This window comes from Bacillus rossius, chromosome 7 (assembly GCF_032445375.1).
Source record: "Bacillus rossius redtenbacheri isolate Brsri chromosome 7, Brsri_v3, whole genome shotgun sequence".
Classification (NCBI taxonomy): Eukaryota; Metazoa; Arthropoda; class Insecta; order Phasmatodea; family Bacillidae; genus Bacillus; species Bacillus rossius.
The window spans coordinates 4564548-4577598 of NC_086335.1; the positions used below are offsets into that span (position 1 = coordinate 4564548).

At 44.1% G+C, this 13051-nt stretch overlaps 1 protein-coding gene across 4 annotated transcripts in view; it reads left to right on the top strand.

The window, feature by feature from the left end:
- The window catches only part of LOC134533648 (protein SCAI), a 155231-nt gene that overhangs the window by 57764 nt on the left and 84416 nt on the right, over window positions 1-13051 (top strand). For all 4 annotated transcript variants that reach the window (XR_010075353.1, XM_063371181.1, XM_063371180.1 and 1 more), the window contains exons 8-9: window positions 10537-10656; window positions 10742-10895. Coding sequence is in view for 3 of the 4 variants with exons in the window: in XM_063371181.1 (XP_063227251.1) it covers window positions 10537-10656; window positions 10742-10895 (274 nt within the window). In the remaining variant the exon portion in view is untranslated. The remainder of the gene's footprint in view (window positions 1-10536; window positions 10657-10741; window positions 10896-13051) is intronic.

Here is a 13051-nt window from a genome sequence, read left to right on the forward strand (position 1 = left end):
GCCTTTATTTTTATGCTGGGTGAAGCGACCTTTTTCTATCAACCCACGGGAAAAGATAATTGCGTGAGCTGTCAAAATAAACATTGCTGCGGCAGTTAAAACAAGTCGAGGAAGAAAATGAAGCAGATAACGTGATTGTTAACAAGTACAAGCAGTAGCCGAGGTCGGCCGCAGCGCACGGTACGGGGAGAGGGTGAGCAAGGGCGAGCGAGCGGCCGACTACTATGTTCACACGCTGCGGCCGGAGGGTTTTTCCTGCATTGTGTTAATAGTAATTAATATTTAATGGTATTTTATTTATTAAGTCATAATACACAAAATCGAAAGAAAAAAAACCTGCATAAGTCATTAACAATAGTTCACAAATTCAAGCCAGAAAATACCAAATCGGACTTCAAAAACGAAGCAAACATTGTCAACCGATAGTAATCAGCTAGCTTTGCCTTAACTTTGTACCACACTAGACACTCGCAAAAAGCTAAACGTTAACACATTGCCACAAAAACCTTTATCTGCACCCTGCCGGCAAAGGGACGTGGAATGGGGGTTGTCAAGCGCTGACAGCGGTCGACAGGAAGTGGTATCTATTTTTAGATATGCGCTGGCTACGGCAGTACAGCACTCGGCAAGAGAAACGCAGTAACACGCTACTCACCACAAGAAACTTATTTTCTGTACGATTTTCTTAGGATTTTCGGCAATTTTTTCACGGTTCCTCGAATTTGGGTTGTAATAGAGAGGTGGTCGCAATAAATGGAGTCGCAACAAAAAGGTTTTACTGTACTTCTTTTATACCCATCTCAATGGAGTGTCCGTATGTGGTGTTGAAGTCCATGTTTGTTGGCATTCCCCCCCCCCCCCCCCCCCCCCGCATTCTGGTGTTTGTGACGAAAAGCATACAAATAATAATTTGTTTTGAAATTTGAAATGACAAATATGCAGTGTTTTGAATTGTTTACATTATTATTTATTCCATTACTTTTTTGTGAGACAGTAACGAAAAAAATTTTAATACTTGTTGCATGTTTTAAATGTTGTGTATTGTTCATATTTTTGATTATGAAGTCTTATTAAACCTCAAAAAAGGGTAAGTATTTATATCGCACAAATGACTTTATCTCACCAGTGGTAGTTGATATATGACAAACTCATGAGGTATACGATGTCAAGTGTTTGTAAGAAAAAGAATATTCGTTATTTTTTATTTTGAAATGTTAGTATTCAAAGTCGAATCGAATACGAACAGTTTATTATTTGTATTCGTATCCGAAAATTCAAATATTCTCACAGGTCTAACGATCATGGATTACTAAGTTCTGGATCCAGGCCATCATTATGCATTGGTACAAAAGTACAAAATATATTTGGATACATATAATATATGGAATTCAATAATTAATTTCTACAATCATACCTTGATTTAAAAAAAAATTAGTATGGCAACTGAAATAAATATCTTGAATTATAATTCAGGAATAATTAGCGATGTTACAAATACTTGGATGGCAATAATACATCCTTACAAAGTCTCATTAGAACGTGGCACTTACTCCATGTGACTGACATGAACCTACGTGATTGCAAAGAGCTATTTCCAAAACTTTTTAAGATGTAGGTAACACACCATGGGTTTTTTCTTTCTTTTTCTCTTCATTACTATTAGTTAAGGGCTATTTCTATAAATTTAACACTATACCTAGTTTGCATTTGTAGTTTTGACACAAATATTCTTTCACAGATTTTTCCTAAGTGTTAACTCTTTGGTGTAAAAAGGTGTGCAAGTGACAGCAAATACATTAACTTGCCCACGTTTTTACATCTGTTATATATACATATAGAAACTATCTATGGAAAATATATGTAACAGAACAAGTGCAAACTAAGTTCAGTGTTGAATGTACAGAACTAGTCCTTAACTAGTACAGTGAAACCTCTATTTAACAAATCTCAAGGGACCAAAATTTGTTGTGTTTGTTGTATAGGGGTTTGTTAAATGGAGGTTTCGCACAATATATTTCTAGTCATCATAAAGCTTCACATAAATGGCTAGAACTGTCTTTCTGACTGTTTAATACGATATGAGGAATTAAACATGAAAAAGCACATATAATACACTTGTTTATTGGCCAACCATTTGATGCTTGGAAAATATCAATTCCCATCCCCAGTGCTTCCTGGCATGCCTTTTCTTGAAAAATCGGCCCCGAGACGTTGATGTTAGATGCCCTAGCCGCCATTAACCAGTCAAAAAGTATCTTGTCTAAATCATCATTTTTACATACTTTCACACGTTTTCGATCTGTTCCCGGTTGGATAATATGGTCAAAACTGTAGACGCCGGGATGTCGAAACGTTTAGCTATATCACTTTTTTGTCACCTTCATCAACTGCATTTAAAATTTCTAATTTTATTTTAACGTCAATCTGTTGCCGCTTTTTAGGATATATCTATAAACAATCTTGTGTGATACCTTGCGAACAATTGCGAAGCCTTATTTTCTTTATTTAATTATTTAATAATTATTTAAAACATTAACACATCTCTGTTTTGATTATTTGTGGATTTTCGGCAATTAATATTTATTACTAACAGTTCATAACCCTAATTTAACCTATTTTCTTCAAAACATTTTTCTGAAAACTTTTATTAATATTTAACCTGAAAATAATGTATTCCACCAGTTATTTTTATTTTAATTCAATTTTGTGTGCCAAAAACATGAAAAAGTGCTTCGATTTATTGTTTTGTAAGATGTTTTCACGCAATTTTACCGCGATTTAGACAGATAGTACACTGGCGTCACTCCAGGCGCGCTGCGATCGCGCAGACGAACTATAGAGTCTGCCCAGTGACCATACACCAAGAACGATTCTGGTGAAAAACATTTTTTATTTTTTCTAAATTCAGGACTCAATTTTAAATAATGGAAACCACCGAAATGAACTTAGACGAATACCCTGCACTTCCCAACCTGGCCGCCTCGCCAGAAAAACGCACTTACGCCCGTCAAAAGCCGAAAAACTGTACCAATAACACAGAAACGAGCATTGTTCCTGCTACATCCTCACCAGCGGTCCCTGACCATACAGAACCAATTTCTCTCCCAGTGACGCCCACAGAGGCTCCTAGGAAGACCCAATCAACATGTGTCAAAGTTTCGGAACTCCGACGACTGGATGGGTTGATCCCTACATCCAGTCTCCCCCTTGCACAGACAACGACGACATTCACGACCACGACAGCCAGCATCGCGCCAATCAGCAGCAGTGTGCACAATTTCCCGTACAGCCAACAACACCACCAACTGCAACAACAAACCGACCTTCGACTTCAACAACTTCAACAAGAACCACAACAACAACTGCAACAACAACAACTCCAACAACAAATACTGGAACAGCAGCAACAGCAACATGAAATACAACAACTCATGCTCCAGCAACACCAACAACAACAACAACACCACCAACAACCTCAACAACAGATCCCTGCCCTACTGGACCTCCCTCTGGGGCCACCACCACCAGCTCACCAGGCACCACCACCAGCTAAAGAGACACCGCAGCCGCCGCATGACGTTGTCATGGCAGACGGCTTCGTGAGGCCCAAGAAGGCCATCAAACGCGCCAGGAAGGAATCGCTGGGTTCCTCTTCATCTGTCGCCTCCACCATCGCCACCAGCAACAGATTCGCCGACAACCTTCAACTGGACGCTGACGACGCTGACGACACCCCCACTCCATCGACGAAAGCACGACAAACACCACAACACCAACAACAACGGAGACAGACAGTCAAAAAGGACCATCAACAGGCCTCCACCTCATCCGCCCCCGCCCCATCCCAAAACCGCCCACCCCCACAGCCCAGAATGCCACCCATCTCCTGCATTGTACCAGCCCACGCACAACCATTCCTGACTGCCGCCAGACTCCAAAAACAATTGACTGGTAACCTCACCATCACAAGCATCAAGGACAAGACTTCTTTCTACACGACAAACGAACACGACCACACAACGCTCTTCAACTCACTAAAACAACGAGGCTACCAGCCATTCACAGGACGACGAGATGACGAAAAGTGCGACAGGGTAGTCATCAAAAGACTACCACTTGCGACGACTGCCGACGAACTCAAAGAACAACTACTCCATGATGGCTACCCTGTCTCCACCGTGACCCCCCTGAGGATGGGGCCTGACGCGGACACCAAGCCCTTCTTGGTGTCCACCAACAAATTGGGGGAGGCACCCCAACTCCTCCAAATGAGAAACCTTGGCGGCTGGGTGGTCAGGGTAGAGAAGTACCGTGGATCCGGGAGGGTTCCGCAGTGCTACCGCTGCCAGACCCCCGGCCACCCCTCCAGCCTGTGCGAGCGCACTGTCCGGTGCTTCAAGTGCGCCGGGGAGCACTGGTCCCGGGAGTGCACTGCCGGCCCCGACAAGAAGAGATGCTGCCTCTGCAAGGGGGCCCACATCGCCACCTCACCTGAATGCCCCACTCTCATCGCCTACGCAAAACGCCACCCACTCCGCACCAAGGCTGACACCCCCACCACCACCGCTGCACCCCCCCCTCCACCCAACATCACCTCAGCCCGGTCCTTCCCCCCCCTCAAGGGAAATGCCTGGACACAACCGCATACGACCACCACACCACACCTCACTCCACCAGCCAACACCTCCCCGGCCCCCACAAACAACCCCCCTGCCCCTGCTTCCACAGATGCTTCCTCACTCGCCGAAATCTTCCACACCATCATCTCCTGGGTAAAGAGCTATCTACCCATCATCCGCCGCACCATGACTGCCCTCTCCCAAGCCCCCACCAAAACCGAAAAATTCGAAGTCCTCCTCCAAGCTCTCCTCTCGTTCTTTGAATGAATCCTCCCCCACCCCTCAGAATCCTCATCTGGAATACCTTCTCCCTCCTTCCTAAACTAACCGACCTCCTCCAACTCCTCCAAACACACTCCCCCGATGTCGTGTTCCTTTCAGAAACCTGGCTCTCCCCCACCGACCAACTCCTGATCCCCGGCTACACCGCCCACCGCTCTGACCGGGATGGTCGGGGAGGGGGGGTGGCACTGCTGCTCCACTCCCGAATCTCCCACCACCGCCGCCACATCCAAACTTCCCCCGCGGCTGAGGCGGTCGCTGTGCGGCTCCACGGAGGCCCTTACGCCCTCACCATTGTATCCCTTTACCTCCCCCCACAGCACCCCTTCCCCACAGCTGACATTGTGGCCCTCGGCAGGCTCGACGCGCACGTCGTGCTTGCGGGGGACCTCAATGCCACACACCCCTTCTGGGGTTGCACGACTGCCAACAGGAGGGGCAGTTCACTCCGCCAGCTTCTCCGCACCTCCCATCTCACCCTTCATGCCCCCCCCACCCCTACATTCTACCCAGCCCAGCAGAACAGGCACCCCAGCATCATCGACCTCGCCCTATCCTCGGCCCTCCCCCTCATCACAGACCTCCGCACCATCACCACCGGCACCTCAGACCACATCCCTGTCATTGGCTCACTACACTACTTACCACACACCAACCCCCACCTCCCCCGCTTCGACTTCCAGAAAGCGGATTGGTTCTCCTTCCAGAACACCCTTTCCCAATCCCTCGACCTCACCACCCCCTTCAACTCACCAGCCGATATTGACGCCAACACCCTCACCCTCACCCGTGCAATATCGGACGCTGCCCACTCACATGTCCCTATGACACCACCACGCTCCCTCATCATCCCCTTCCCAAAGACCATCAGAGACGCTCTGTCCCTCCGGAACCGCTTCCGCGCTCGCTGGCAGGACACCAGATCCCCGTTCGACAGGAGAGTGTACCTCCTGCTGCGGGGCTGGTGTCGCCGGCTGACGGCGGAGTGGAGAGCCCGGCAGGAAACACAGCGTCTCGCCTCCCTCTCCACAACCACCGGCTCCCTCTGGTCATACCTCAGAAGGCTCAAAGCCACCCCATCGACCATCCCGCCCATCACCACTCCCGCAGGGGTGGCGGAAACCGCCAAGGAGAGATCCGAGGCGGTGGCCGCCTACCTGCAAACCACCTTCGCTTCAGCCACCAACAACTCACTCTCCTCTGACTCCTCTGACGATGAATCATCCCCCCTCTCCCACCATGTCACTCTCCCCCCCCTTCCAGACACTCCTCCCTTCCCCCTGGTCACCCCCAGGGAACTGAAGGCGACGATATCCCACTTCCGTCTCTCTGCGGCCCCTGGCGCAGACTCAATCCCCACCCCACTTCTGCGCCAACTACCCCGGCACGCCATCGTCTTCCTCACCAAGCTCATCAATGCCATGTTCATACACTGCCACTTCCCCACTTCATGGAAGACAGCCATCGTCTGCCCCATCCCCAAACCTGGAAAGCCACCGACCCTCCCATCATCCTACAGACCAATCTCCCTCCTCCCCATCCTGTCCAAGGTTGCGGAAAGGACCATCCTAAAGCGCCTCCTCCTCGTCATTTCGACCCACAATCTCCTACCCTCTCATCAGTTCGGCTTCAGACCACACCACTCTACTTCTCACGCCATTGCCCGGGTGGAGCTGCTGGTGGTGCAGGGCTTCTCCCGGCGGCAACACACGGGCATGGTTCTCCTAGATCTCGCCCGAGCCTTCGACTCCGTCCCTCACGCTCAACTTCTCCACCGCCTCTCTGCCACAGCGATCCCCCCGCACCTCATCCGCCTTCTCTGCTCCTTCCTGGAGGATCGCTCCTTCCGGGTGAGAGTAGAGAACATCCTTTCAGACTCCCGATCCATCCAGGCTGGCGTCCCTCAGGGTGCCATCCTGAGTCCCATCCTCTTCACCCTACACATCTCCGACCTCACTCCTCCTCCCGGCACCTACCTCGTTCAGTACGCTGACGACACCTGCCTCATCGCCTCCTCCGTCTCCGAGGGGCTGCTCAGGGATCGCCTCAGCCGAGGACTCACCTCCCTCAACACCCAATTCCTTGCGCACGGCATCGGACTGAACCACACCAAAACACAGGCTATCCTTTTCTCCCGTTATCACCCACACAAGGACCACCCCCCCAGAATCAACCAACACACCATCCCTTGGTCGCCCACCATCAGATACCTGGGAGTCACACTGGATGCATCCTTCACCTTCATACCACACCTCGACAACATCCGCACCAAAGCCAGGGCAGTCATGGGACAGCTCGCCCCAGTCCTCCGGCCTACCTCTGGCACCTCCCTCCAAAATAGGATCACCGTTTACCGCACACACGTCATGTCACACCTCACGTACGCCTGCCCCAACTGGACTCACTCATCGCTCTTCAACCTCCGACCCATCACCAGAACATATTTCCTCGGCACCAGACTCATCCTGGGACTTCCCCGCTCCACCTCACGACAACAACTCCTGCAGCACGGAAATTGTACTACACCATAGTTAAAAATATTTGCGTGTGCGCATCTTTAACCATAGAAACGCAAAATATACTAGTTGTTCGTCTTGCCACAGCGATGGTACGAGAGGTTTCCGCCACTAGCGCTAAATGTACCCGCCATTTTGAACAAAGTGTGGCATGTATACACGACGTGCGTTATCCATGATGCTTTGTTTATTTATGTCTTCCGCAATGGTGCATATTATTTTAAGGTTATACGCACGTATTTTTAAGCAGTGAATGCAAAAAAAATTAGTGGATGTCTTGTAGGAGATATTTATTTTTGCGTGTTTTCCAAAAGCGGCAGTTCGTTGTAAAGGGAATTTCACTATTTCAGAACAAATAAAATTCGGTATTTAGAGGTTAAAACAGCATTGATCTTATGGCGGTTCGGCGGGACCAAAATTTTATTTCGTTGTATGGGGTTTTTCGTTAAATAGAATATTCGTTAATGGAGGCTTTACTGTAGTAATGATTAGAAAATTTTAAAAAAATCCTCAACCCGCCTCGTCAGGGGTGTATGTGTGTTAGTGAGGCGGGGTGCTTCCAGCGCGGTATAGCCTCTAAGCGCAAGGCTCTGAACTGGCGCGCATTCGTCTCGTCGTCACAGGATAACTGTGAAATTTGAGCGGTGACCGTAACATTATATGGCGGAGAAATGAAGATAAAGGTGTTATGCAAGCCCCTTAAGTGCTTTCAAGAATCTGTACTGATTGTTTTATGCCTAAAAATTACTCTGAAAACACGCGTTTTAGGCATTTTAACGCTTCTAAAAATACAGTTTAAAAACTTAATCCGAAATTAAAAGTACTTTTCGGTCCTCAGCGAACTCTTAAATGCTATTCGTAAATAGGCCCCACTCAGATATCTTGAGTAGTTTTGAAATCGCGTTGTTTTTCCTGAAGCTCTGCACACTGTATGTGTGCCCAGGTAGGCGGGCCCCTTAATATACCTAACAATCTAAGCCGCTAAGAATGAAATATTTGAAATGGAAGAAAACATTTAGCTGGGCAAATATTCAGAAAACAGAGCATTTCCATAACATAAGCAAGTTACAAAAATTTCTTTGAACTGAAGCGTTGAATATAAACATGTCATTCTATACCAGGGGTGTTCAAGGCAACAAAATAATGGGAAATCAACAGATCTCTGTACGAAGAGAAATAAATTTTTGAAAGATGGGATGCCTAAACCTTATTTAGAAAAAAATAATTACAGAGTTAAGGGAAACTTACACTGGACTGCCCATCCCAGTAAACACCAAAGACTGACACATTCTACTTCAACTCTGCAAGGACTCACTCACTGCACAGGCAAGTTATCAACACTACAACCGGAAGCTTGAATGTGGCGAATGGCATACAAGCAACCCCAGCAAACCTATTACTAAAAAAAAAAAACTCTTTTAATGCCAAACAGGGCTATCCAAAAGGGAAGTTACAACAGTTAAAGGCACTGACAGCAAGCAAGAAAGAACAAGAGAGTCAACGCACACCAAAATAAATACTCATAACTTTTAAGAGAACCTAAGCTGGCAGTTATCACGTATTGGTAGCCATCCTCCATGGCAAATCGTCCACGGTGACAGCCAAATCGGGCAGAGAACCCAGAGCACTCATCCGTGCTGGTGTTGGCTGATATTGAAGAGCAGAGATCATAACAGCGACAGTGCTGATTGTGATTGGTGTTGCGTGATAGTGCTCACCCTATTGTAAACAAATGGTAATGGCCATTCATTAACACTTTAGTTTTTTTTAAGGTTGTAAAGTAGCAAAGTAACATACGATTTAATATAGTAAATGGTTTATTTATCCCAAGGTCATTAAAATGAGTCAGAAATAAACACATGATTGAGTGACAAACATCCAGACAGTCAAACCTACACCTTATTGTAGGAAGTTTTATTCAGCATTCCCAATATCTTACTTACCACTTGATTAGCTTCAGAAACAAGAGTGATTATACTTTTTTGAAGTTAATTTAACTTCAGTATTACAATTATTCAAAATATTTTTTTTTATGTGTAATGGAACTGAATATTGAAAGCATCTTTTGAGTAGAGATATTATCTGTATAGTCATACTACCTGTATAAATCTTAAATCATGCTTTTTTAACATGTAATCACATTTCAATTGAAATTGCCATCAAAATTGGTTTGGTAGTGAATACCACATTTACCTGCATATGGGTCACACATTTTATGCCGATTTTATGCAAGTTTTTCACTAGGATAAAACATTATTTAACATTCCAATTTGTGGTTAAATATTTTCTATACTTGTAGAGTTTTAGTGAATACGTCACGAGTAAGTATAAATATTTAGATGAAACTGTCTGAGCAGTGCGTGTGAGGCATCATGAACTGCACCGACATGCTGCGTCTGCCGCCTGGCGTGCGGTCTGCCCTGCTGGCGTTCGCAAGAGGGGAAAATGTACAAATAAACCAGCCAGAGAGAGCAAGTTTGCTAGTGTGGCCTCGTAGCAGTGTTGATGGTTTTCCCTCCCTCTCTCATTGTTGTAATGTCTGTGAACTGGCATCATATACAATCTTCATATTTTATACATGAGTTTTCCAATGCTTTTAACTGCAACCAGGGGCACAACAACTAAATTTCCAAAAGGGGGGAAATATACCTTTTTATAAAGAATCATCGATCCCCCCTATTGAAGCAGTCCGGGGGTCCTCCCCCGGGAAAATTTGTATTTCAAGGTGGAAAATGGTGCTATTTAAGCAGTTTTACTATCTAAAAATTGGTTACACAGCACTTTCTTTTCCCCGTTTGCCCCCACTTCAAAGTTTCCGAGTGGGGGCAAAATACCCTTGCCCCCCCCCCCTCCCTCCTGTTGCGCCCCTGACTGCAACATTCCATGGTAATATACATGTGGGTGCTAGTTTTTATATAAGGAACTGACAAGAAATAGTAGCATGCTGCCTTATCTCTCTGGGGGGGAAAGGGATAGTTAAAAAAAAATTTTTAACTATATAAAAATACAATGGACTGGAGGAAACACAGTTATAAAAATATTAGGAGAGACAAACTCATGTGTGGTGTGTGTAAATCCAGTGAATGTGACGGGTTGAGCATGGAACGGGGTGATTGCAGGTGAAGTTCAGCGAGCTGACGATGGACATGTTCCGGATGCTGCAGACGCTGGAGCGAGAGCCACAGGAGGACTTCAACCACATCTACGACGCCTCCCCGGCCCCTGGCCGCATACCGCTGGTGGGTGGTTGTGTGGGCGTGACTGCAGCGTGCAGGGCTGTCTGACTGGTGCGCGGTGTGGTGACGAGTGTCGGTGTGTGTTCAGGACAAGGGCTACATGCTGCCCGGCTCCAAGCCCTCCTACCCGCTGGTGTCCGGCTGCCAGGAGAACGGGGACCGCCTGCTGAAACGAGAGAACCCCCACAAGTACCTGCTCTACAAGCCCACTCTGAGCCAGGTGCTCGTTTTCCTCGCTTCAGGTGGGTGTGTCTCATACGCTTGTTGCCGGGTTTATCTGTTCTGTGAGTGTTATTTGCTTAGATATTTTAGTATATCTGAATCACGAGTCTTGTTACAAAAATAAGCAGTGATGCAAGGTTTAATTAATAAGCAGCAAATTAACTTAAAATTACCCAAATATGTATCATTCTTGTCAGAACTTATCTTGTTGTGCATGACTGCACAATGCGAAGATAGCGATATGCGACAGAAAAGTACTGCATTATTTATTTATTTATTTATTTATTAGATTTGTGACATGCACACCAACAGCCGAAGCTTTGTAGGTGTGCACAGAACAAGTAATAAAAACACGACACATACAAGCAAATAAATACATCATAAACAGGATAATAAAAGACGACACATACAAGCGAATAAATACAACATACACAGGATAATAAAAGACGACACAAGAATAAACAGGATTATAAAATTACTCAATATATTAGGGTAATCATAAAAAATTAAAATTTAAAGTTTTTAATAAATTTTTCATATTTATTGAAATTTGAGATAAGTCTATAAATTAAATCATTATTATTGTGTAAGGAACATAATAGAGATCGAAGGCGGCTTTTGAACTGCGGGACTCGAATACCAGAGTTATCAAGTAAGTATAAGCAATTAATTTTTGAACTATAGCACTTAAACACAAACAGGGCATCCAGATGGATGCGACGATTTGAAAGAGATTCTAATTTGGGTAATTGATGGTGTCTAGAACTAATTATTTTGAGAAATTTATTTTGTATGGATTCTATTTTGTCACTATCAGTGGTGTTAATACTGTTCCAGATAACTGAGCAATATTTGAGTTTACTTATAACTAAGGACAAATAAAGAGTAATAACATACTGTTTTTATCTGCACAATAACAAAACGTAAACAGTTATATATAAAATGTTTCTTGCTGTTACATATGCATCAAACATATGGCAACCATCAATGTTTGCAGGTTTTTCTTAATCAATATGTTTGAGAGAAATTTGCTGATTCATTTTTAACATTTTAATTAAAAGCTCACTCTTAATAAACCCTTTTATAGATTTCACAAATAAATAGTAAACAAAACCTTAAAAATACAAACAGTGCACCAGTTTAAAATATTGTTAGGAAAAAATTGCAATTCAGCAATGCCACACCTGTAACATTATAGAAATATGTAATGTCTAAAATGGAAAGTTTGTCGCATTCACAATTTTAGACACACTCACTTCATAGATGTGTTGAACGTGATTGGTTAGAACTTAGAAATCTTTGAGTCGCCATTATCATACTATTGTGATTACAGCATTAATTGCTCAAATGCATCCTAACTGTCATCACAATACAAATGTAGTAATTAAAGAACCATTACACAATACAGCTATCTTTATTTTCTGAACAAAGTTCTTTAACATAACAAATTTCACTGTATATTATTGAATGTGATGAGAAAAAAAATCCTTTCCATAACTTCAATTAAAACAATAAATATGTTGTAAAACTGTTCATCAGCACTATCGAAAACATGTGCATTTAAACACACAAGTAAAAGAAGCTGTCTCTAAAAACAGTAGCGAAATAAATGTGAGTGGATGATTGAAAACATGCTGTTTTTTACATTTTAAATTTGAAGAGAGACAATTATTTGAGAGGTTTGTATTTGTTTCAACACACATTCATAACCAAAAAAAAAATAGAAATAAATTTTTGACCAGGGACTACAACAGAAAAACATGAACACTTTTGCCACTGACTTGAAAATTAAAATAAGTTAACGCAGTGGTTGTACTGTTGTATAAATCAAGTCACTATCAATTTACTACTTTGCACACAGTAGCTGCTATCCATGTTTTGGCGCATAATGTTATTCACTCTCATAATCATTTCACAGTTATCTGTGGGCGTTAAAATTTTGGAAACAATATTTCTGGCATAAAAATTTATGTTATTTTTGGTCCCGCTGTTAGATTCCGAGCTCTTTCTGCCAAAGATCACAGGGGTCGTGAATTTTTCATTTAAGAAAAATTAGTGTGAGATAAGAGGAAACAAAAAAATAACTAAGTGAAGGCAACATTAGACAGAAAAATGTTTTTGGGCCAAAATGTGGGAAATTTATGGAAGTTACTGGAAGCATGCTTGAATATAAGCG